Source organism: Myotis daubentonii, chromosome 20 (assembly GCF_963259705.1).
Source record: "Myotis daubentonii chromosome 20, mMyoDau2.1, whole genome shotgun sequence".
Classification (NCBI taxonomy): Eukaryota; Metazoa; Chordata; class Mammalia; order Chiroptera; family Vespertilionidae; genus Myotis; species Myotis daubentonii.
Window position 1 is genome coordinate 4,139,475 of NC_081859.1, and position 23,805 is coordinate 4,163,279.

Consider the following 23,805-nt stretch of genomic DNA (forward strand, 5'->3'; position numbering starts at 1 on the left):
AATGGCCTGCCCAGCCCCAGCAGACTCCCACCACACATTGCTAAATGAATGCACAAAGGAGAGGACTAGCCTGGCTGGTGTGGCTCAGTGGTTGGGAGTCAACCTATGAACCAGGGGGTCACAGTTCGATTCCCGGTCAGGGCCCATGCCCGGGTTGTGGGCTCGATCCCCAGTGTGGGGCATGCAGGAGGCAGCCGATCCATGATTCTCTCTCATCATTGATGTTTCTCTCTCTCTCTCCCCCTCTCCCAACCTTTCTAAAAATCAATAAAAAATATATATTTAAAAAAATTCATAAGCACAGCCCTAACACTGTGTTGTGACGCTGTGACCACCTCGCTCACAGACCCATGCACGGGACCTCGATAGTTCAGGCAAGAAATGCCCCTGACTGCGTGCTCACCGTGTGTGATCTGCAGTTTTAACAGACCCAGTGAGCCTTCCCAAGGTGATGACGTCAGCTCGGGGCCCGGAGGATCCCAGGCAGTAAAGCTCTTTATTAGCAAAAACAAAGCACCGAGCTCGCTCTTCCATTTATTTCTTTGGCTCCACAGAGCAGACATCACTCACTGTGAAGAGCATTCAGTGCAACTTGTAAAACCTTTAAGCCCAGACACACACAGCTCTCACCGCCGGGCCCCTGACTTGAGAGTTCACACAATGAAGGCCTGGGACGGTGGGAGGAGGTGTTCCCCTTCGCCAGGCTGAGTCACACCTGGGAAAATGCCGATTGAAGTCCCCGCGGTCAAGTTACAAACCTGCGAAAGCCATCTCACCGTCAGTGAAGATTTGAAACATATATGAACCTATATTCATACAAACCCAATGAGTCACCTGTATTTTTTTTTTTTAAATGTTGGCTAGATACTGAAGGAAAATGCGTCACTTCAGATGCAGGTAAAAAGTCAGTGACAAACTAGGTCATGTCCACTGTGCCGCCCTCTAGCCATACGACAGCGGACACAGACGGTAATCACAAAGAACAGTTCACGCAGAGAGAAGAAAACGGAAGCAAAAGGTAAGTACCTAAAACAAATTTCCATAGGAAAGCTGAGCCCTGGCCGGTTTGGCTCAGTGGATAGAGCGTAGGCCTGTGCAGACTGAAGGGTCCCGGGTTCAAATCCTGTCAAGGGCACATGCCCAGGTTGCAGGCTTGGTTCCCAGTAGGGGGCGTGCAGGAGGCAGCCGATCAATGATTCTCTCTCATTGTTGATGTTTCTGTATCTCTCTCCCTTCTGTTTTGAAATCAATGAAAATATACTTTAAAAAAAAGCTGAAAACCTTCACTGGGCTACGGTTCTCTTCCCTCGTTTCCCCAGTAACTGAAATACATGATTCCTATGTGCAGTGATAGGACAAGGGATGTTCAGGAACAAACAAAAAGTTTTAAAAAATAGCTAACACATGTCACATTGTGTGCAACGTATCTGGTGAGCAGGGGACCCAAAAGCGAACACGTACCTCACTCAATATCCTTCAAACACAGAAATTCTCAGATTCACGAACAGAAGGCGGAGGTCACGGTGGCCTTGGCAGACGCCCGCCACCCCCAGTGCCCACTGGGCCACACTTCCGCTCTCCAGCCCTCCCAGGGAAGGCGCAGGGAGGCGTGGCCTCATCAGCCCGGGGCCTCCTGGCTGTGCCAGCAATCAGAACAGCTCCCGGCCATCCCTTCCTTCCGGGGAAAGATGGGTCACAGCATACTTCACCACAGCAACATTTAAAGCAGAGGCTAAGGGCCCGGCCGGTGCGGCTCAGTGGTTGAGCATCGACCTATGAACCAAGAGGTCAGGGTTCTATTCCCGGTCAAGGCACCTGCCTGGGTTGTGGCTGGATCCCCAGTGTGGGGTGTGCAGGAGGCAGCCGATCCATGATGCTCTCTCATCATTGATGTTTCTCTCTCTCTCCCTTCCTCTCGGAAATCAATAAACATATATTTAAAAAAAAAAAAAGCAGAGGCTAAGGGGAACTTTAAGGCTAGTTACCTTAACACAGTCAAATGGCTCTGTCCCTTTCGAAGCGCATTCTTTGGCTTTGTAAAGTGGGCCCAACATGTTTTTAAAAGTCAAGTGAGTTTTTAACCATGGTCACAAAATGCACTTTGTAGAAAAAGTCAAGTGTGTGTGTATGGGGGGCAGGGGTGGGGGTAGGGGGGAGAGTCAAGGAGAGTCATTTGGAAGAATAAAATCTAAAACTCTTTGTAGGAGAATAAATTCAGAAAAATGAACTCCCTGTCCATTAGCAGGAAGCTTGAATTTGATTAGAGACTCAAGCGATATAACATCTGGGAAGCTAAGCAACACATTTCTCACTGCTGGCTAGACCTTATCAGACATTGGAGAAGGAATTTCTTGGACTTCTTACAAAAGGTAAGTGGCTTCCCTTGTGATCGGTGCTGGTTTTTTTTTTTAACTGATCAGTGATATTCCGGATAATCAGTCTGGAAGGGGAAGGGGAAAGGTGTGACCGCCCATAAACAAATGTGGCCCCGCAAACCCGGGGGAGGGCAGGCCCCGATCGCCAGGCACTGTTTGCTCGGGAGTCAGGAACAGGAAGTGACACCCACTAGGGCTAACGTCTCCCTCCTCCACGTGACGCTCTTCAGTGCCAAGAGAACCACTCGGGCCCGGCCGGTGTGGCTCAGTGGTTGAGTGTCGACCCAGGAACGGAGAGGTCAGGGTTTGATTCCTGGTCAGGGCACATGACTGGGTTGCGGGCTCCATCCCCAGTGTGGAGCGTGCAGGAGGCAGCCAATTGATGATTCTCTCTCCTCATTGATGTTTCTATCCCTCTCCCTTCCTCTCTCTGAAAATCAATAAAAACATACTTTATAAGATTTTTGTAAAGAGGTTACCCGTGCCAGGCCCCACGCTTCCTGCATCTGTTTTAGACACTTAGCTTAGGGGAGAGGTTTCCCTGCTGAAGTGAAGCTTAGAGCTAATTTGTGGGGCTCTTTCCACGGATGACACCCTGACTGCTCCGCTGAGATCTGTCTGCGGGACCAGCAGAAGGGAAACACCCCGGGGAGACGGGCCTGTGAAAGGGCCTGACCGCCAACCAGGCCTGGAGACTCCAGGACCCAGGAGGAGGGCAGCGCCCCAAGAAGGGCCCCTTAGCACGCCCCGGCCTGGCCAGCTTTTCTTTGTGGGCGTCAGACATTCCAAACACTGAACTCGTTTGCTGTGGTGAGTTCTCTAAAGACTTTTACTGCGTCTCAGAAGCAGCTCTCAGCTTGGTTTATTACAAGAACAAACATGGGGAATTCTATCTGATCTGGACGAGTCGGGACCAGTTACGCAGTCACAGATGCCATGGCGCTAATGAGACCGGAGTCATGGGCACAGCTCATGTGGAGGCCAGTGGACTGGGCCAAGTCGGGGGCCTCCAAATGCAGGCAGCAGCCCAGCTGCTCATTTCAGACACGGATGCCCTTGGTATTCACGCAATGTGTGGGCATGGGAGGGGTGGGTAAGGGATATGGGAAGAGTCAGCAGAATCCTTGATAAATTAGGGAAGCACATGTTCCATGATTGGATATGGCATCATTTACCTATGAACAGGATATTCTTTTTTAAAAAAATATATTTTTATTGATGTCAGAGAGGAAGGGGGAGAGAGAGAGAGAGAGAGAGAGAGAGAGAGAGGGAGAGAGAGAGAGAGAGAGAGAGAAACATTAACAATGAGAGAGAATCATCAATTGGCTGCCTCCTGCATGCGCTCACTGGGGATCGAGCCCGAAACCCAGGTAAATGCCCTGACTGGGAACTGAACCAGCGACCTCTTGGTTCCTGAGTTGACCCTCAACCACTGAGCCACACCCGGCTGGGCCAGAATATTCTGATGACAACTCATGATTGGCAAAATATTCAATGTCAAACTAAAAGTAATTTTACAAAATTATTAATAAAAGAGCCCCTTACTTTAACCATTCAGGCCTTGGTTTTTCATAACATCTTTGGGGTTGGGAACAGGAAAATAAAATGCAAATTAATTCATTTAAATACCAGGCTTTGTATCTAGTCCATTATAAAATAAGTTACTACTGAAACTTGCTGAGCACACTGCACCAGGCATACTTCACGTGCTTAGATGTATTAACTCATCTAATTCTAATTATCACTGAGAAAGGTTTCATGATTAACTCAACAGATGTTTAGAGACCCCTTACAATGGTTTGGGTACCATTCTAGGTGCTTAGGGACCCTTCGGTGAAAAAAAGAGCCCCAGCCGGTGTTGCTCAGTGGATAGAGCGTCGGCCTGTGGACCAAAGGGTCCCAGGTTCGATCCTGGTCAAGGGCATGAACCTCAGTTGCAGGCTTTTCCCAGCTCAGGCCCTGGTTGGGGCTCATGCAGGAGGCAACCAATCACTGTGTTTCTCTCCCATTCATGTGTCTCTGTCTTTCCCTCTCCTACTCTCACTAAAAACCAATGGAAAGATATCCTCAAGGTAAGGATTAACAAAAAAAGAGAGATAAACATCTGTCTTGGGGAGAGGGAGGGTGGAGAGGAAAAGCCTGGAAAAGCTGGCCCAAGGTCATGAGCTAGTAGCCTGAACTCCTACCCAGGAAGTCTGGCTCCGGAGTTCTTGCTCTGAACAACTCCATTCTTCTGCCCGAGCCTTTTCTTGGCGGAGAAGGAAGCCACAAAGAGGAACCGAAAGTCACAGAGTCCTGACGCTAAGCGGCTGTGTACCATCTCGTCCACACAGGCTCACAGGCCCCACACCGCGATCCAAACCCATGGGTGGGGTCTCAGAGACTCAGCCTTCTTCCCCTCCGAGCCTGGGGCTACCCTCCAATCCTTCCCAACCCAGCATTCCTGGGCTGGAAACCCAGACCACGTCCTCATCCCCTAATAATCACCAGCTCTCGCCACCGCCCACGCCTCACTCATGCCCTCCGCCTTAAGCGGGTTTGCCCCCGGGGTGTAGAGTACACAGGGGTCCCCCTGATCCGAAGTCTGCTTTCCATGGCTTCCGTCACCCGCAGTCAACCACAGTCTGAAAATACTAAATGGAAAATTCCAGAAATAAACAATTCATAAGTTATCAATGCGCCCTGTTCTGGGTAGCGTGATGAAATCTCACGCTGTCCCGTTCTGTCCCCCGAGATGTAAATAGTGTCTTTGTCCGGCATCTGCACGCGATGCATACAGCACAGCTCTGAGGGCCACAGTCACATACCTTCCATCACAGCCGATGGTTATAACCGGGCTATTTCATTACTAGGCATTGTTCGTCTCTTACGGCCCTGAATTTATAACTTAAACTTTATCTTAGGTATGTAAGTGGAGGGGAAAAACGTAGCATACATAGGGTTTGGTACTATCCGTGGTTTCAGGCATCCACTGGGGGTCTTGGAATGTACCCCCCTCGGATAAGGGGGGACTACTATAGACGCCCAGGGATCCACATACAGGATCATACATATTCCATGTGTGGGAAGAGCAATTTAAAAAACAAAGCAGTTTTGACAGTTTCCCACCTCTACTTCATCAGCATAAGTTATCCTGTGTCACAGATTCTCACTCAAGTTTCAAAAAAAGGTAACCAAACAGGCCTTTAGGCTATGGAATTGCTAATGTATTATCTAACACACAGGGATATATACGTCTATTTTTATTCTATTTATTTATTTTAAATCTCCAGTCTGGGAAGTTTAAAACACCCATCCACCGCACCATCTCCCATCCCCCATCCCTCCATACACATTTTCTATGTGTAGGACTTTTTAAGGATAGTTTCACCGAAAAAAAAAGGAAAAAAGAGGGGCAGGTCCCGGGAACTCATAAACCGCAGGTGTGAATGGCTGTACAACACGGGGGGGGGGGGTGAGTTCCGGGAACAGTCAAGCCAAGCAGACTTCACACGCAGAGGCGGCCCGATGAGCGTGACAGGCTGATCCAGTTTGGAGCCCAAGGACCCCAGCGAGGACAGAGTGGAGGGCTCGGTGGCTGAACGCGACGGCCGGGCTCAAAGGCCCTGGCTCCCTGCATGATGGCGCTGACGTGCGGACAGATGGCCGTGGCCTGAGGAAGCCCCATGGGAGCGACCACTCACCCTGTTTATCACTAAGTGATTCAGCGGCACCTGGGACAGTGCGCTGATCTGAGTCAGCGTCTTCCCATCCAGTGAATCCTCTTTATGCAAATAAACCACCTAGCCCGGCTGGTGTGGCTCAGTGGTTGAGCGTCGACCTAGGAACCAGGAGGCCATGGTGCGATTCCCGGTCAGGGCACAGGCCCAGGTTGCGGGCTCGATCCCCAGGGTGGGGCGTGCAGGAGGCGGCCGATCCATGATCCTCTCTCATCACTGATGATTCTCTCTCTCTCCCTCCCTCTCCCTTCCTCTCTGAAATCAACAAAAATATATTAAAAACAAACAAAACATGTGCGATAATAATCCCTTTAAAGCCCAAATGATTCAAGAGTCAACGATTCTGAATGCCTTTCAAGAAAAACCTAATAATTCTCTGCAGATTCCATGGTGTGAAATCTGGGCGGGGCGGGCTGGGCTGGCGGTGTGAGCGGCGAAGGGGCACGTACCTGCTGTCTGTTCTTGGGCATGTGCGGCAGCATGGTGGACACGTGGAACATGAGCTCGTAGTCTTTGTACGTGGTGTAGAGGGAGTGCGTCCCTGTAGAGTCGGCTAGAGACAGACAATTACAGAAACAAGTCAGGCAACTGGCCAGTGAGCGCTCGGACACTGAGAACATCATCCTGGCAGAAGGCGATTCCACTGGAGAAACAAACCACTCAACTACGCACAACGGCGTCTTGATGGTCTCCCTTCTGCTCGCACCTCCTGTGTCTGCTGCTCTCCCACCAGGTCTGCAGCCCCCACTGCTCTCACCACGTGCCTCTGAGCCCTCGGCTCCCCCTTCTGCACTCTCGCCACCTGACTCAGGGGACCCCCCTGCAGGGGTGAGGTGCTTCCGCCCCGAGGAGCAGTCATTCTTGCCCAACCTTGTGAGTGTGTGCGTGTTTCCAGCCAATTCTTAGCTAGAACCCGGGAAAACCAAGGACATCTCAAGGCAGCAGGCCAGCGCCTCAGGCGTGGGTGGTGGTTTGTGGGTAAGAGGAGTTTGCCAAGAAAGAAAGAAAGAAAATCAGAAAAGGCCTCACTGAACTTCATTAAAACATGTGGATATGCACAGTGGGGGTCTAAATGATTTCCTTATCTTCATGTATCTGAGGCGAGAGCAACACACATTCAACGTCACAGCCCAACCCCAACTCCGGTGAGTGTGGAGGCCACACAGGGGCCCACACGTGAGCTAACACGTCTCCAGGTCCTGTGATCTGTCCTCTCCGTGACCTTCAAACCCAGACCTGGTGACAGGGGTATGAAGACCTGGCACCACCCTGAGGTAGGCGGGTCCCGGTGGTGACAGCCCCATGAGTGGACGCCGGGGGCGGGGAGCTAGAGGCCCCAGGCCACCTGAGTCCCAGTGCCAGCTTGCTGCCACCCCCACTCATCCCACTGCAGCGGGCTGGCTGCCTTCCCAGACCCTGCCCTTCAGACTCTACTTGCTCCTCTCTCATGAAAAGGACAAGCAATCCACTGCTTGATAAGAAGCAGAATTTTCCAGAATATACCCAAATCCCCTGCCTGGTATGGTAGCTGCACAGCAACCCAACAGCAGCACAAGCACGCGGCCGGAATATTTAGAATATTCTACATCGGATGACCTCAGTGGTTCTCAACCTTCCTCATGCCGCGACCCTTTAATACAGCTCCTCATGTTGTGGGGACCCCCAACCATAAAATTATTTTCGTGGCTACTTCATCACTGTCATGTTGCTACTGTTATGAATCGTCATGTAAATATCTGATATGCAGGATGTATTTTCATTGTTACAAATTGAACATAATGAAAGCATCGTGATGAATCACAAAAACAATATGTAATTATAGATGTGTTTTCCGATGGTCTTAGGCGACCCCTGTGAAAGGGTCGTTCGGCCCCCAAAGGGGTCATGACCCACAGGTTGAGAACCGCTGATCTAACTGAGGCTTCGAGACAAATCTCACATTAGTGGCCAGAAACCCGAGTTTTCAATCGGCCCGTCCACCTGGCACCCGAGGGCCTGATGAAGGTCCCTGAAGGATCATTGGCTTTTCCACTGCAGCTCTGACTCCCGAGTTAACATCGTGAAACCAGAACGGGACCGTGTTCACATTCCAACTGTTAGGAACGAGTGGAGCGCTCGTCCTTGGTGAGCCAGAGCAGGGAGTCGGTTAAAAGGAAGAAGAAAACAGTAAAAGGCTCTCCCTGCTGGTGTGACAGAGGAAGAGCTGGCCCCCGAGCACGTGAGAAACATACACCTGGAGGAAGGTGCGTCCCACGCACGTCGGAGGAAATCTACACTTGACCCCAAACCAGCTGGCCCGGCAGCTCCTGGGGGCCAGGCCGGGGGGCACGTGACCGCTGGCGTAGGTTTCCGGGGCGGCCCCCCTGGGAGAACGGGACGCCCGCCGACACGAAGCTTACTTTTATTGTCCAGCTGAGCCCGGTACTTGCTGAACCCTTTGAGCCGCACGCGCTGGCCCAGCAGGTCGAGGAACTCCTCGAAGGCCGGGCCGGCCGTCTCGTTGTTGTACATCTCCTCCTCCGTGCCCTGGCCGGCCCTGCAGTACAGGATCCCGATCTTGTGCTGGAAGCTCAGCTGAAAGGGGGAAGCACTGCGGTTACTCATCACGGAGCTCAGACATGCTGACTCCCAGGAAGACGAAAACGGTAGAGGCTGAGCGGTCAGCCCCCAGGGAGCCTGCGGGGCGGGGCCCTTGAGCAAATGAGCAAAAGAAGTAACTGTGCAGCCCTGGCCGGCGTGGCTCAGTGGTTGAGAGTCGACCTAGGAACCAGGAGGTCACGGTTCCATTCCCGGTCAGGGCACATGCCCGGGTTGCAGGCTCGATCCCCAGTGTGGGGTGTACAGGAGGCAGTCGATCCATGATTCTCTCTCATCACTGACGTTTCTATCTCTCTCTCCCTCTCCTTCATCTCTGAAATCAATAAAAATATATATATATTTTTTAAAAAGCAGCAGCAGCAAATGTGATTGTATAAACGGCCCCAAGCCCAGGAACCCCCAAATACCATGGAAGAAAAGGCAGCTACCCTGAGAAATTATGTAAGGCATGGCCGGTGGGGTCCGCCAAGTTTCCAAAATGAACGGAATTAACTACTCAAGCATCTACTCCAAACTGTAACTGGGAATCCTTCATCCTGCACTCGCCACAGATTAACGAGCGTTATCTTCCCAGTCGGGAGGAAAAAAGGCCACAGACTTTTAAAAGCTTTCCGTCGCTGGCTCCTAACGTTCCCTTTTTGTTGTGATTTGAGCCATCATAAAAATATGAAATATGAAAGGCTGCAGTAAGAAAACAAATCAAACGAAGGCTGGGGAAGGCCAGCGTCCCAGTGGGCACTGTGATATATGCATATAAACAGAAAACTGTTTGGTTTCCATGAAAGTGACTCTGCCCGCGCAATTAAAGTCATTTCTACATTTCGACTATCTTGCAAAGAAAACATCTGTTAAGTATACAAAGGCCGCGAGGAATGTTAATAGCGATTGAAGAGTTCCGGCTGTAACCCTATCCCGGGCGCTCCCGCGGGTGGGAGCACAGGGCGGCTTTCTCCCAGGCTGGGGGGGAAACGGATCCGTCTTTAGAGCCTCTGATTCTCCCCAAAGAGGGACCCCTTCTCCCTGGCGGTATCAGAGCACTCAATCTCCCTCGCAGCAACCTGAGCCTCAGAAACTGACAGATCAGCAGACGCGACGATTCTCTCCAGCCGTCACTCCGTAACGCTCTCGCTTTTATTCCCTCGCTGGACAAGAGAGCGGCGGATCGGAATTCATAGCTGACTCGATCAGTGAAACGAGGCAAAATGAGACCCGACTCCGTTACCTAACGGCGACAGACAAACCGGGAGAGTGGGGGGGACACTCCGGGGTGGTGAAGGCCGGGAGGAGGGGGGGCGATGCGGGCTGGAGGGGGCCGATGGGGGGAAAAAGGGGACATCTGTAATACTTTCAATAATAAGATTAAAAAAATAAAAATCCCAGGTCAGACGTGCACACACCTGACCTGGTAGAAGCCCCGCAGGGCACGGCTCAGCAGGTGCTACACGACGAAGCCAGCATGTGTTGGGACCCAGAGAGAGGCATTCTGGGAAAAAGCAGCAAGAAAAGGAGTCCAGGCGCCAAAGAGAAACGATCCGAAAGGAAAGGTGGATGGGAAACGCCAAAGCATTGAGAGACAGACCCCCCTCGGCCTCAGGACACGCACCCCCCGGCCTCACAGGACACGCACCCCCCGGGCTCACAGGACACGCACCCCCAGGCCTCACAGGACACGCACCCCCCGGCCTCACAGGATACGCACCCCCCCGGCCTCACAGGACACGCACCCCCAGGCTCACAGGACACGCACCCTCCGGCCTCACAGGACACGCACCCCCCGGCCTCACAGGATACGCACCCCCCCGGCCTCACAGGACACGCACCCCCAGGCTCCCAGGATACGCACCCCCCGGCCTCACAGGACACGCACCCCCAGGCCTCACAGGACACGCACCCCCAGGCTCACAGGACACGCACCCCCCGGCCTCACAGGACACGCACCCCCAGGCCTCACAGGACACGCACCCCCCCGGCCTCACAGGACACGCACCCCCAGGCTCACAGGACACGCACCCTCCGGCCTCACAGGACACGCACCCCCCGGCCTCACAGGATACGCACCCCCCCGGCCTCACAGGACACGCACCCCCAGGCTCCCAGGATACGCACCCCCCGGCCTCACAGGACACGCACCCCCAGGCTCCCAGGACACGCACCCCCCGGCCTCACAGGACACGCACCCCCGGCCTCCCAGGATACGCACCCCTTGCTCGTCGAGCTTGAGCAGCTGCTCGGGGACCCTGGGGGAGCTGGCGGCCTGCCGCAGGCACTGGATGTTCAGCTCGGGGATGACGTACTCCAGCACCTCCTTGAGGGGCAGGCCCCGCGCCGTGCCGTGCCGGGCCGTGGAGGGGACCGCGTCTTCCAAAATCGCTCCTCTCAGCGTTGTGAGCTGCAGGGGCGACACACGAGACCTCAGTGAATCTTTTTTTAAAATACATTTCTATGGATTTCAGAGAGGAAGGGAGAGGGAGAGGGAGAGAAACATCCATGATGAGAGAGAATCATGGATCGGCTGCCTCCTGCACGTCCCACACTTGGGATGGAGCCCACAACCCGGGCGTGTGCGCTCTCCGGGAATCGAACCATGATCTCCTGGTGCATGGGTCGATGCTCAACTACAGAGCCAGGCCGGCCAGGCAGGTTTTCAATTTTATTTTTTTAAATAAAAAGGTGCGGACACTCCCTTTCAATGATCTGAAAGGTTGTAACAGTTCTCATTAAGAAACCAAGGCGATGCTTTTCTGAAACAACCGGACGTGTGGCATCCCAGGCTCGGCCCAGGACTGTGGCCACGGGGCACCGTTACCTCGCTCGTCCTGAACGCCACCCGGTAGTTGAACTGCGACGCCTCCTTCTCCTTGGCGTCCTCCACCTTCTCCCTCCGGATGCTGACGGCCACGGGGCCCAGGTGCTCGTCGATCCCGAAGTAGTTCTGGTGCTCTGCGAGGGGGGGACAGCGCGTGGTCAGAGGGCGGGGCGGGGCGCCTCGCGGCTGGAGCGCCCACTCTGAGAGACCACAGGCCTCGGGGACACCGCTCCCCAAATGAGTGATCACACCTGGATCCAAACCCGATGTGCTTCACATGTCATTTTCTTTTCTTTCTTTTTTCTTTTTTTTTAATATATTTTGATTGATTTCAGAGAGGAAGGGAGAGGGAGAAACATCAATGAGAGACAGAATCATGGATCGGCTGCCTCCTGCACACCCCACACTGGAGATTGAACCCACAACCCAGGCATGTGCTCTGACCAGGAATCGAACCGTGACCTCCTGGTTCGTAGGTCGATGCTCAACCACTGAGCTATGCTGGCTGGACTCATTTTATTTCTTTACTGGGACAAACAGTGAAATCAGTGTGGGGTCTCACAAAGACAAGGGAGGCAGGTTCTGAAAAGCTGCTGGGCGCCCTGCGAGACCAGCTTATTTGACCAGCAGCGAAACACAGGACGTTTCTCGGTGAACGGCCACATCAAGCGTGAATTCCTCTTCCCAGGGAAGCCCAGCGCTCAGGCTCCTAGAGGGTACAGTCCTGGGCATGTTCCTAGAAGGCTGTGGGGTGGGAACCGTGGCCTCCCCATCATAGGAGGTTGGAGGGGGGGCAACCCACCAGCCCGAGCGTTTCCCACGGTGGTCACAGGGATCGGACGACAAGTCACCAGGCTGCTGGTTGCGTGTGGCTGGGCAGGGCCTCCCTGCTAAGGGCCCTGGACATCAATGGGGCTCTGCTTATGGAGGCGAGATGGCCGGGCGGAGGGGTAGGCCTGAGTCGATGTGTCCGCTGGGGGAGGAACTTGCGTCTTAGGACAGTCCTCCCGTTAGGAATAGCACTCAGTTCCCCCCACTGAATGTAATAGGGTCCAATGCCCTATTAATGTTCTTCAGTGACTGTATGAAACCAGGAGGAGGAAAAAGAAGCCACCAGGCGTGAAATCGAAAGCAAGGCAGCCTGCACCCGCCGCAGGGGGGTCCCTGGGTCTGTGAGGTGCACCCCGCCCACGGTGGCCCGTTAGTGAGACTTAAGTGAGCGGGAAACCCTTCTCCAGGCTGCTTTCCCTGGGCCCACCCGCCATATGGTTCGCTCAGCTTTGCCTCTTTTCATCGGTGATCCATTAGAATAAAGTGGCACCTTCCCGCCCTGCACCAGCGGCGTGCGCAATGGTTTCTTGGGAGAGAAGTTTACTTAAGAGCCCCCTGGCGCCCGGATGATGCGTGCTCTGTGCCGGGCACTCGCTGTGCTGGGTCCCCTAGACGAGGTATTTTTACTCTGATCCCATTTGACAGGTAATGAACTGAGGCCCAGAGCCAGGACCTGTCTCCGACTGAGCTGGCACGTGAATCCAGGAGCCGGACTTTTCAGAACAGCCTGCACGTTTCCTCGAGTGAGGCCGCCTCGCCTGCCAGCCACAGGCCCCGACCACCGTGAGGGTGAGGGACGCTCCTGCCGACTGCAGCCAGCAGCGCCCCAGCCACAAGCAGAACGTGGGTGCCAATAAGGGTGATAGGAAAGCCCGGCTGGCGTGGCTCAGTGGTTGAGCTTTGACCTGTGAACCAGGAAGTCGGGGCTCCATTCCCGGTCAGGGCACATGCCCGGGTTGCGGGCTCGATCCCTAGTGTGGGGCGTGCAGGAGGCAGCCGATCCATGATTCTCTCCCATCACTGATGTTTCTCTCTCTCTCTCCCTCTCTCTTCCTCTCTGAAATCAATACAAATATATTTAAAAAAACAAGAATTTCAACCTGCCTGCATCCCTGAAATCTTGTGGGAAGAGGATGGGAAGGAGGAATCAACGTTCTCGCGCTGGCATAGCTTTGTAAGAAACAGAGAAGAAAGCCAACGACAGGAGCAGGAGAGAACCACAGCACAGGCCTCTGAAGCAGCGGGCGGCGGGGGGAGAGGTGGCTAAACCACGGCCGCCGCGACACGCGCACGCCCCGATCTGCCCCGGGAAACCAATTCGGCTCCCCTACAAAGGATTCTGAAAGATCCGCACTTCTTTTCTCAGGCTCGTGAATAGAAAATCCCAAGAAAGAGATGAGTCAGGCACTGGGCCTTCTGCAGGGCGCGCAGGGGACCCAGGGCACCGCGGCATGTCACAGCCGCCACGGCTTAGCCAGCAGGTTTCGGGGGAATTCCACGGGATGTCTGTGCATTTCCGGGAGGAGAAGACAGAGGGGAGATTGGAAAGCGTAACAATTCCCCCGCCTCGAGGTGCTGAGGGCAACTCTCACGGCGGAGCAGGAGGGGGACGGACAGGACCGTGCGAAATGGACGCTGTCTGTCACGCTGATCATACGGTTCTTTCAACAACGGTTTAACTCTCCCAGTGCATCCCACAGCCCAGGAGGGGCTGTGAACGCATACAACTGGAAAGGTGAAGCAGAGGTGCGGGGAAAAGCACAGGAAAGGCTAGAGGAAAAACCGGACAACTACCTACTGGAAACAGCGGGAGAGACTGCCCTGAGGAATCGGAGAGGGACAGAGTGAATTGGGAAGTCGTCTTACAAAGCGTAAATCTCGCCCGGCTGGCGGGGCTCAGTGGTTCAGGGTTGACCTATGAACCGGGAGGTCACGGTTCAATTCCCGGTCAGGGCACAGGCCTGGGTTGCGGGCTCGATCCCCAGTGTGGGGCGTGCCGATCAATGATCCCCTCTCGTCACTGATGTTTCTCTCCCTCTCCCTTCCTCTCTGAAATCACTGAAAATATATTTACCAAAAGAAAGCGTAAATCTCCCTCAAGTCTAACACTGCGATGCTCACAAACTGGCCGAGAAGAAGAAAGGGGCCTTTGCACATGGGGGAGCACAAATCAGCAAAGGCAGGAGACGGGGGTGTCTGGAGAGGGGACTGGTCTAGAGCGACGGGAACCAGCCGTGGACAGCGGCCCTGGAGGGAGGTGCTGCCTCCCTTGTCCCTCCCAAGCGGCCCTGAAGGATGCTCGCTGGGACGTACCCTCGCCCGCTCGCCCGCACGCCGGCCCCTCACCTTTCCCGTAGAAGAACTTGCGGTAATAGTAGGCCCCGAGGTCAATGTGCTCGATGATGTAGCGCTTGACCTTCTCCCTGTGGATGGGCTGGTTCTCTCGGGGCACCTCCAGGACCGACACGCCCGCGTTCGTGCAGTGAGAGCTGAGGGAGGACTCGAAGGAGCAGTTCTCCCCGGCGCCGAGCGCGGACGAGCTGGCCCGGCACAGCGCGATCCTCCGGTCCCCCTCCCCGCCCGTCTCGTTCCTGAAGTGCGGGCAGCTCAGGACCAGGTCGTTGCTCTTCCCGTCGCCCTCGTCGGCGTCCAGGTTCTCTTTGGAGTTGAGGTCCTCCTTGCTGCCCAGCGGGGACTCGCAGGCGCCCGTCGGGCCCGCGGGCGCCTGCGTCTGGGAGGCCGCGGAGGCCCCGGTGGTCATGTTCTTCCTCTTCCCCACGTTCGCCCGCGTGGCCATGGCTTCGTTGATGTTAAACAAAATGCTCTGGACGTCGTAGTGTGCAAAACAGCGCTGGCAGCTCCACGGGCGGACGCCCCGCTCCGGACGGCCGTCGTCCAGGTCTGGCGTGAACTTGAACGTCTCGTGCTCACTTCTCACCGTGCGCAGCTTGCGGAAGAGGGACGTTTCCACGGACTCCGACTTCAGCCTCCGCTTGAAAGGCTTGTCCCGGTCCCTGCCCCTGAGGAAGGCGCCGTCCACGCCATCGAATCCTGAGATGCGGACGAACTCTCCGCGGGAGATCTGCGCGGCGGCGTGCAGGCTGGGCGACACGCCCGGGTCGCAGGAGAAGAAGCCAGGGAGCCCGAAAGGGGCCGCGGCCTTGTGGTCGTAGTTCTCTACCCGGTACCCGCGGAGCATTGCGAAGAAGTTCTCCCCGGACAGGCCCTGCCGGTCAATGGAGGAGGTGCTCCCGTACTCCCGGTGCAGCGCCGCGCCCGTGTTGGGGTTCACCGCGTGCTGGTCTAAGACGTCCTCGGCGTCGATGTCGCTGATGGTGACGTCACTGTTGCTCCTCTGTCTTATGGGGTGCAGTCCCCTGTGCGGGGAGTGGACGAAGACGTCCCCGGCGGTGTACTTGGCCTCCGCAAAGTCCAGCTCGAGCGGGTCCTCGGGGTGACCGTTGCCCTGGCCATTCTGCCCGACGGAGGCGACGCTGTCGTAGCTGCTCTGGGACTGGCCGCCCCACAGCGCCTTGCAGGCCAGCTCCTTGGGGCAGTCCTTCTTCGGGGGCCACTCCGACACCCTGGCCCGCACGCCCATCTTGGGCACCGCGGGGGCGCCGTTGGCCGGGCCGCCACCCTCACTGGCGCTGGAGACGCCGAAGGGGGCGGCGGGCGCCAGGCTCCCGTTGATGGCTTTGAACTTCCGAGCGAAGTAATCGTCGGACTGCATGGTTCTGGGCGGGTCCTTGAACTTGGAAGGGGCCCTGCCCAGCTTGTGCTTCTCCTCCTGCGGCTGCCGCAGGTCACTCATGGCGGCGGGCAGAGCGCCGCGTCTCAGCGGGAAGACGGCCAGGGAGCCAGTCACATGGCTACTGGGCCTCGCCACGCAACGCAGAGACGCAGAGACGAGGCTTCTCCTAGAGCCGCCCTGGCTCTTGCTCCCCAGAAGCAAACAGCATCCTCAGAGCGCAGTTTCTCGGGCCCCGACGTGCGTCTCAGGGATATTTTCTACGGCCCCGCGCTTTTCAAAAGGATCCCTCAGACATCCGGCCGGGAGTACTTCCTTCACCTGAATGACAGAACAGGAAACAGCGTTAACAATGCCAGCTCAAGCCCAACACGTGCTACATGCGGTTTCTCACCTGTCCTGCTCCCCGCCTCCCGCCCACCTCCGATTCCTCCAACGTCATGAAGTTGCGTCTCCCTGCCCCGCTGCCCATCCGCTCCTCCTGCGGGCACGCTGCCCGCACCGCCGACCTGGCTGATGGACGGCACAGCACATAGTCGGCAGGAGCGTCTCAGGGCCTGCCCGGGGCATCTGCAGCCCCAGCCGCCCCTGGGCAGAGCTCGCCCTCTGCTCCCACAGCCCCTGTCTGCACCGACCAGCACAGTGTCCTCATCTTCCGAATGTCTCGTTTACCCAGCAGCCTCCTCCACGGCTAATTTCAAGCTCCGCTCCCCCGGAACTATGCCTTGAATCTCTGTGTCACGTTACCGACTGATGTAGCCTGGCTTAAACCGGGTCAGCAAGCAACATTTCAATCAGGTATCTTGAGAGTAAGGCGATGGGCGAGCAACTGCTAGAGTATTACCAGCGAGTCTTTGAGACCAGTGTCACAGTGAGTTATAACTGAGCCGCTGGTCAGGACTGCACCTGCAGCAAAACCACAAAAGGCACCCATTATGAGCCCCATTCGAGAAAAAAAACACCGGTTAAAATTACATGGCAGACTTATCATAAAGCATAACTACCGTAAAAATGCTTCTTTTCCATATCACAGCCCATCAGCTCTAATACTAACATGCACAATTGGGCAGGGAATAAAAAAGAGGAACAAGCCATCCCACAGTCGCTGTCTCGGGGCCAGGGAGGTGAGCGAGGAGCTGAGGAGTGCTCCCCCGAAGGCCTGATCACCTGAAATGCACTCCCCATAAAATCCAGGTATATTCAGCCTGGTACTGAGTGAAGCCCTGGCTGTATAACTATAAAACAATCCATTAACTCCCACTCGCCTCGCAGCAGACGACTAAATATGAGACAGTTTGATAAGTGGGCTATTATTAAGTAACAATGGCCATAAATGGATATAGATGTTCAATAATAATCACACTGCTGACTGCTTTTGGCAGATTCGGACATGAAAATCAGTTCTTAGGCATTTATCACGGACTAAACATTGGAGCAGTACCAAAGATAAATATTTGGGGGCGTGGGAATATTAAGAAAGAGCAAAATCCTCTTCCTTGGACTTTTATCACACAGGGGTAACCTATGACTTGTGAAAGAACATAAAGTATTTTCTTGGTGCCCTAGCTGGTTTGGCTCAGTGGCTAGAGCATCTGCCTGCGGACTGAAGGGTCCCAGGTTCTATTCCAGAGAGGAAGGGCGAGGGAGAGAGAGATAGAAACATCAGTGATGAGAGAGAATCATGGGTCGGCTGCCTCCTGCACGCCCCACTCTGGAGATCGAGCCTGAAACCCGGGCATGTGCCCTGACTGGGAATGGAACCATGACCTCCTGGTTCATAGGTCGATTGTCAACCACAGAGCCGTGGCGGCCGGGCTAATTGCTCATTTTTAAGTCAATTCGTTTGTCAGTAAATATTCATTCATATATATGAAAATGTTATAAAATTCATAAATCCGATTTTTCAGCTAATATTTTTAGAACTTTCGCTACAGAAAACAGAGAGGTAAACACATTGCATCCAGATCTCACTGGATCTTTACAATGACCTATTGAAGTAGGTATAATGGTTGCCCTTTCACAGCTGGGAACTGAGGCCCAGGAGGAGAGTAACTCTGCCATGGTCTCACCTGGCAGGTGGCAGAGCCAGGAGCCCTGCCCAGGGCCCAGGTGCAGAGACGCGGCTCTGCCTTCACGGCGCTCGGGGCGTGGAGGTTGGTGACCAGCGAACAGGCTGCTGTAAGTGCGTGTATTTCTCCTACAGCAGATGGTCAGAGAAAAGGTGCATATGCCTAGGGGCCTAAATTAAGATACCTCAGGGCCCACGCTAAGGTTTGAGAAGAGCCCAATATATGAGTTGAGATCTGTCTAAAAACTCCGTCATTGCCCGGCCAATGTGGCTCAGTGGTTGAGCATCGACCTCTGAACCAGGAGGTCACGGTTCCATTCCCGGTCAGGGCACATGCCTGGGTTTTGGGCTTGATCCCTAGTAGGGGGCGTACAGGAGACAGCCGATCGGTGATTCTCTCTCATCATTGATGTCTCTATCCTTCTCTCCCTCTCCCTTCCTCTCTGAAATCCACAGAGATATCTTTTTAAAAAATGAGCAGTTAAAGTGAGTAAGAGACATAACAGCTCTCTGCAAGGAGCACAGTCATGTTTGGAAAATAAACTGTGGTAACTGCTGATGTGTGTGAGAAGCAGAATGGCAACACAGAGCGGTAGTAACTGACTCGCAGCAGTTAAGCTGATTCTGCAGGAGGTCCACAGAAGCTTCCAGAAGGTGAAAGCGATGCCCAAAACAATCACCCGGCAGGCACTGGTTCTTCCCAGCGAGAACTTCTATTTAAAATCTTTTAGGACCGTCACTGTATTATAATGAGATTATCATGGAGCTTGTAACTTTCCCGAGTGTCAATAAAAAACAGAAGCCCATTCCTGCTGGGAAGTCACTTTCCCTCATCCATCCATCCATCCATCCATCCACTTGGGGGTCAAAAGCAGAATAAACGAGGAGCTGCTTTGTTTAATGGGATATTTTGATCGTGGAATTTCTCAAGTAGACAGAAGAGCAGCTGTGGGTACAGAGTATTCCCGGGACACCCTCTAAACCAGAAAGAGATAAAAAGGGAGGGCCCTGCCCCCCATTCCCTCAGGAGATTATTAGTTCTATTTTTTAGCAACATGGCCCTGAATTACAGATAACACAGTGGGAAGGCATGCCTCCCAATGAATAATTTAAGCCGAGGCATTTGCGTCTTAGGAACACTCAGCAAGAGAAAAAAAAAGAATTTCTATGACGCGCCAACCGACCGGGGCTGTACTTGTGTTGTTTTCATTTTGAAATCACAGGAAATAGGCTGTTCTATTATTTGGATGAAGGTGTGGTGACATCCGGTGACCAGGAAGGTTGGGACCTGAGCATTTTATAATAAAAACCTGGTAGGCTCAGGGCCTATAAAGCCATCTTCTCGGGGCCACACAGGGTAGAATCCTCTTACTGGCTTCTCACTCACCCTATTGAGCACTAAATCCACAGCGAAAACACAAAACTAAAACCGATCAATAGTATTGGAAACGGAACTGAACATCTGCAGCCACTGCCTTCAACGAGCTCTTTGTGGAAACGCACCCACAAGCCATCAACTCGGAAGACGCTTCCTTTCTGCTCGGCACAAAGGCATGAAAGCGAACCTGCCCACCCACACAACAGTCTAGTGTCTGATTCCTGAAAAATAGTAATTTTAGCCGCAAATACCGAACGAGCCCCATTCACTCACCACGCACTCAAAGCCATCGCCGCATTGTTGGCGTGTTTATCGGAATTGCAGGGTGGCGACTTGTTGAGCAGCGTTATGGGGTTTATTATCTGATACAAAACCTTTTCTGGGTCCGGTATTCAGTTCCACTCCGCACTGTACTGGATGGTGGGCCTGGGGCCGCGAACGATGAATGACAGAGCCTCCTAATCCTCACAGCTTAGAAGAGAGGCACACGCATAGCAAGGAAGGAAGAAACGGAGTTAAAGGAACAGGCCTCCACCGTGACCAGCACATGATGAAAGTGGTCCACGTGCATGTGCCCACACGTGTACGTGCTCCACGCTGCTGAGTCTGGGGATGGGCTCCCGCGTGGCCAACAGGAGGCAAGAAAGCAGATCGTCAGAGGCCTGTGTGCCACGGCGCAGGCCCTGGCCGGGGGCAGGCGATGTATCATTAGCAACGTGTGAAGCCGTGTTTCACCCCCGACCTGGGACTTGGGAGAGGAGTGCTGGTTCCCAGATCTCAGCCTCAGTCTCACTGTGATGAGGCAGAAGCCCTCTGACCCTGACACTGGGGTGACCCAGCCTGCTTTTCCTGTCTGCTCCCCTGTGGAACCAGAACTGGCATCCGGCTGGGGGGAGGAACCCCATTCACTGTGCCTGCATTCACAGTGCCCATTTGCAAGGCCCCAGTGGCAGGCAGGTCTGCCTGGCTATGTCCGAATCTGCAGTCCGGCCACCTAGGAGTACATAACTATTCCACAAATAAATGGAAAGACATCCCATGTTCATGGACTGGAAGACTTCGTGTTGTTAAGATCGCTCTACACAAAGCGATCTACAGACACAATCGCTACCAAAATCCCAATGACTCACTTTCCAAAAACAAAAAAAACCCACCCTAAAATTCATAGACCCTCAAGGGACATCAACCAGTGCAAACCATCTTGAAATCGAGGATCGAAGGTGGAGGTCTCTCACGAGATCTGGTTTCACAAGCTTCTACACCAGCGGTTCTCAACCTGTGGGTCGCGACCCCTTTGGCGGTCGAACGACCCTTTCACGGTGGTCGCCTAAGACCACCCTGCCTATCAGACATTTACATGACGAGTCATCACAGTAGCAACATGACAGTGATGAAGTAGCCACGAAAATAATTTTATAGTTGGATCGCCACATGAGGAACTGTATTTAAAGGGCCAGAAGGTTGAGAACCGCTGTTCTACACAGACCCAGCGATGAGAACAGTGTGGTTCTGGTCTAAAGAGCCGTGCAGACCAGCCTGTTAGACGAGAGAATGAAAGGATCCTCGACGTGGGTGCCAAGACTCTTAGGCAGGGACAGGACAATCTGCTCAACAAATGGCACCGGGGCCACCGGTGCCCACACGCGGAAGAATCGAGGTGGGCCCTTCCCTCTCCCCAGACACGAAAATCCACTTCACACGGAGCACGTGGATCTCAATGTGAGAGCTACACGGAAACACGGGGCAAAAGCTACATGACAGCACGGCAATGCACTTGGCGATGGTCATTGGCTATGACACTAAAAGCACAGGGAACAGAAGCAGGGGTAAGCTGGACTTCACCCCAACCAAAAACTCTTGTGCATCAAGGGACACTCTCAGCAGAGTGATGTGAAAGGCAACTTGGGGGGTGGGCGAATGTGTGTGCAAGTGACATGTCTGATGAGGGAACTCCTACGGGACACAGCGTCCCACTGAGCCCAGCTGCTGCCTCCGGCGTGGACCCCATCACCGGAGACCCCATCACCGGAGACCCCACTGTGCACAGGTCCTGCTCCAGCCAGCAAGGGTCCCAGTTAGGGGCTTCGGGGAGACTCCCCATCCCAGCCACCCAATCGGCCCCCCATGACCACACCCCCCGAACACGGGAGGTTCCGTTTCTCACAGCTCAATTATTGCCCTCCTGGATTTGAACGGGGCATGACGCAGATCGCTCGCACAGACCCCTGCAGGCTTTGACGAATGGAAGACATCAGCTGTAACTGGCAGCTTTAGACGCGGCCGAAAGTGGCCATCGGCACTCATCAGTCTAATACGAGACGACAGCGCGGAATTACTTCCGCTGACAACTCAGGTTTGACCCCACGGGACTGTGTGAGATCCATCCGTCCAGAGAAAGATAAAGGGGGGGCTGAACAGGTGGCTGGAGCATCAAAGGGGCGAGGCTCCAGTCGGCCAGCGTCCACAAAGCTGGGAAACACCTGCCACGCGTGTGATTTTGAAGCGGTCACAATTCCACGTCTCTCTAAACATCTACTGTTTAATCTGCCTCTCCCTCATGAATGTCTGGCTTCAGCTCAAATTGAGTCAACGCTGTCATTAGAAATTTCTATTTGCACATTCCCACGGTGACCCCCACGCTGCCAAACTCGAACCCTAAGAGCGAGGAGAGAGCCAGTTTTCTGGAGAAGTAATTACAGAACCCACTTGTTGCGGACAAGCTGCTCTCCCCCGTGACGACTCCAGCAAAAGGAAAATGAATGCGAGCGGGTACATCACTGCCGTGATCACAATCATGCTGGTCACGAGGCTCCTGGCGGGCTTTGCGCACGGACCCCGGAGTGGGCGGTTGAGACGCAGTGGCTGCTGCATTCTCAGGCTCACAGGTGAGGGCTCAGAAAGAAATGAGACCCAGCTGAGGGCGACCATCCACCCCAGGGACCATTCCCAGAGACTACACACCACCCCATTCGCCTCCGCATCACCTCCTCCCCCCCAGCCCCTCCCTCAGCTCATAATTCGTGTGGAGCCCAGAATAGCTGTATTGTTTGGCATCCACCCTCCCACGATATTAAGGCTCAGAGCAGCCAAAACATTTGTGTGATAACCCCAAACAATGATCAGCTCAACCAATTCACTCATTTATTATTTCAACAAACACTTACTATACATGTCCTGTAAGGCAGGCGACTCAGTGCCACAGGGGTGCCCTGAAGAGGGACACATCGGCCCCCCTGTCTGGTGAGAGTGGACGCGCACCCCCCCACCAAGGTCCCAGCTCTGACCAGGGCAGTGGGGACACGTCACTGGCCTTCCAGCCAAGTCCTGGTCATGGTTCGATTCCCAATCAGGACACATGCCCGTGTTTTGGGCTCGATCCCCAGTGTGGGCCGTGCAGGAGGCAGCCAACCCATGATTCTCATCATTGATGTTTCTATCTCCCTCTCCCTTCCTCTCTGAAATCAATAAAAAGATATATATTTTTAAAAAAACTATGATATGATTGCAACTGGCATGACATTTGGTGAAAGCTTCCGTTACCTGGAAAATTCACGTCAGTGGGCCACGCTTTTCCTAATGATTGCAAATCTATGAGGGCCTGCGCAGGGCCTACATGCTGGGGCCTGAGGTCCAGACGTGGGCACAAATACAGAAGGAAAGGCTAATAAACCTTTTTTTTAAAACTGAAAATCTACTAATCAAACATGCATTTCTTTTTTTTTTTTTCAATCCTCACCCAAGGATATGGTTTTATTGATTTTGGGGGGGGGAGGGGGCGGGAGACTTCAGTTGGTTGCATCCTGAATGCTCCCCAACCAGGGCTCGAACTCCCCACCTTCCGGTGTACAGAACGACACTCCAGCCGAGCCACCGGCCAGGGCGAACGTACATTTCAAGGTCAAACACACAAAAGCCATGACCACTAGCATGTCTCTTCTTGCTCACATGTCCACTTTTGTTTCTCTACGTCCTAACTCGCCACATCACTGCTGCCTCGGGTGACAGTGACCAGCAGACCCCGGGCCCTGTGACGCCCGGACGCACAGGGAAAGAGACGCCCAGGCAACACGCTTTGGCGGTGAGCACGGTGACAGCGACTCCCCCTTCGCTGCTGGGCAGGAGCAGGGACTACGCCGAAATGCCCGAGGAGGCACCACGCTCCTAGCTCCCCGTGACATGGAGTTCGCGACTGTTCTCATCTGCAGCTGCCTCCTCTCACTCTGGACTCTTGTTGTCGCATAAAACGTGTATCAGTGACGCCACTGCATCGCGGCACCGA

General features: G+C 54.1%; 1 protein-coding gene across 6 annotated transcripts in view; it reads right to left on the minus strand.

Moving 5' to 3' along the window:
- SIPA1L2 (signal induced proliferation associated 1 like 2) overlaps positions 1-23,805 on the minus strand; it is a 102,495-nt gene that overhangs the window by 37,023 nt on the left and 41,667 nt on the right. For all 6 annotated transcript variants that reach the window (XR_009450255.1, XM_059677660.1, XM_059677661.1 and 3 more), the window contains exons 2-6: positions 14,676-16,401; positions 11,499-11,632; positions 10,893-11,081; positions 8,494-8,668; positions 6,544-6,647 (exon numbers count right to left, since the gene is read on the minus strand). Coding sequence is in view for 5 of the 6 variants with exons in the window: in XM_059677660.1 (XP_059533643.1) it covers positions 6,544-6,647; positions 8,494-8,668; positions 10,893-11,081; positions 11,499-11,632; positions 14,676-16,143 (2,070 nt within the window). In the remaining variant the exon portion in view is untranslated. The remainder of the gene's footprint in view (positions 1-6,543; positions 6,648-8,493; positions 8,669-10,892; positions 11,082-11,498; positions 11,633-14,675; positions 16,402-23,805) is intronic.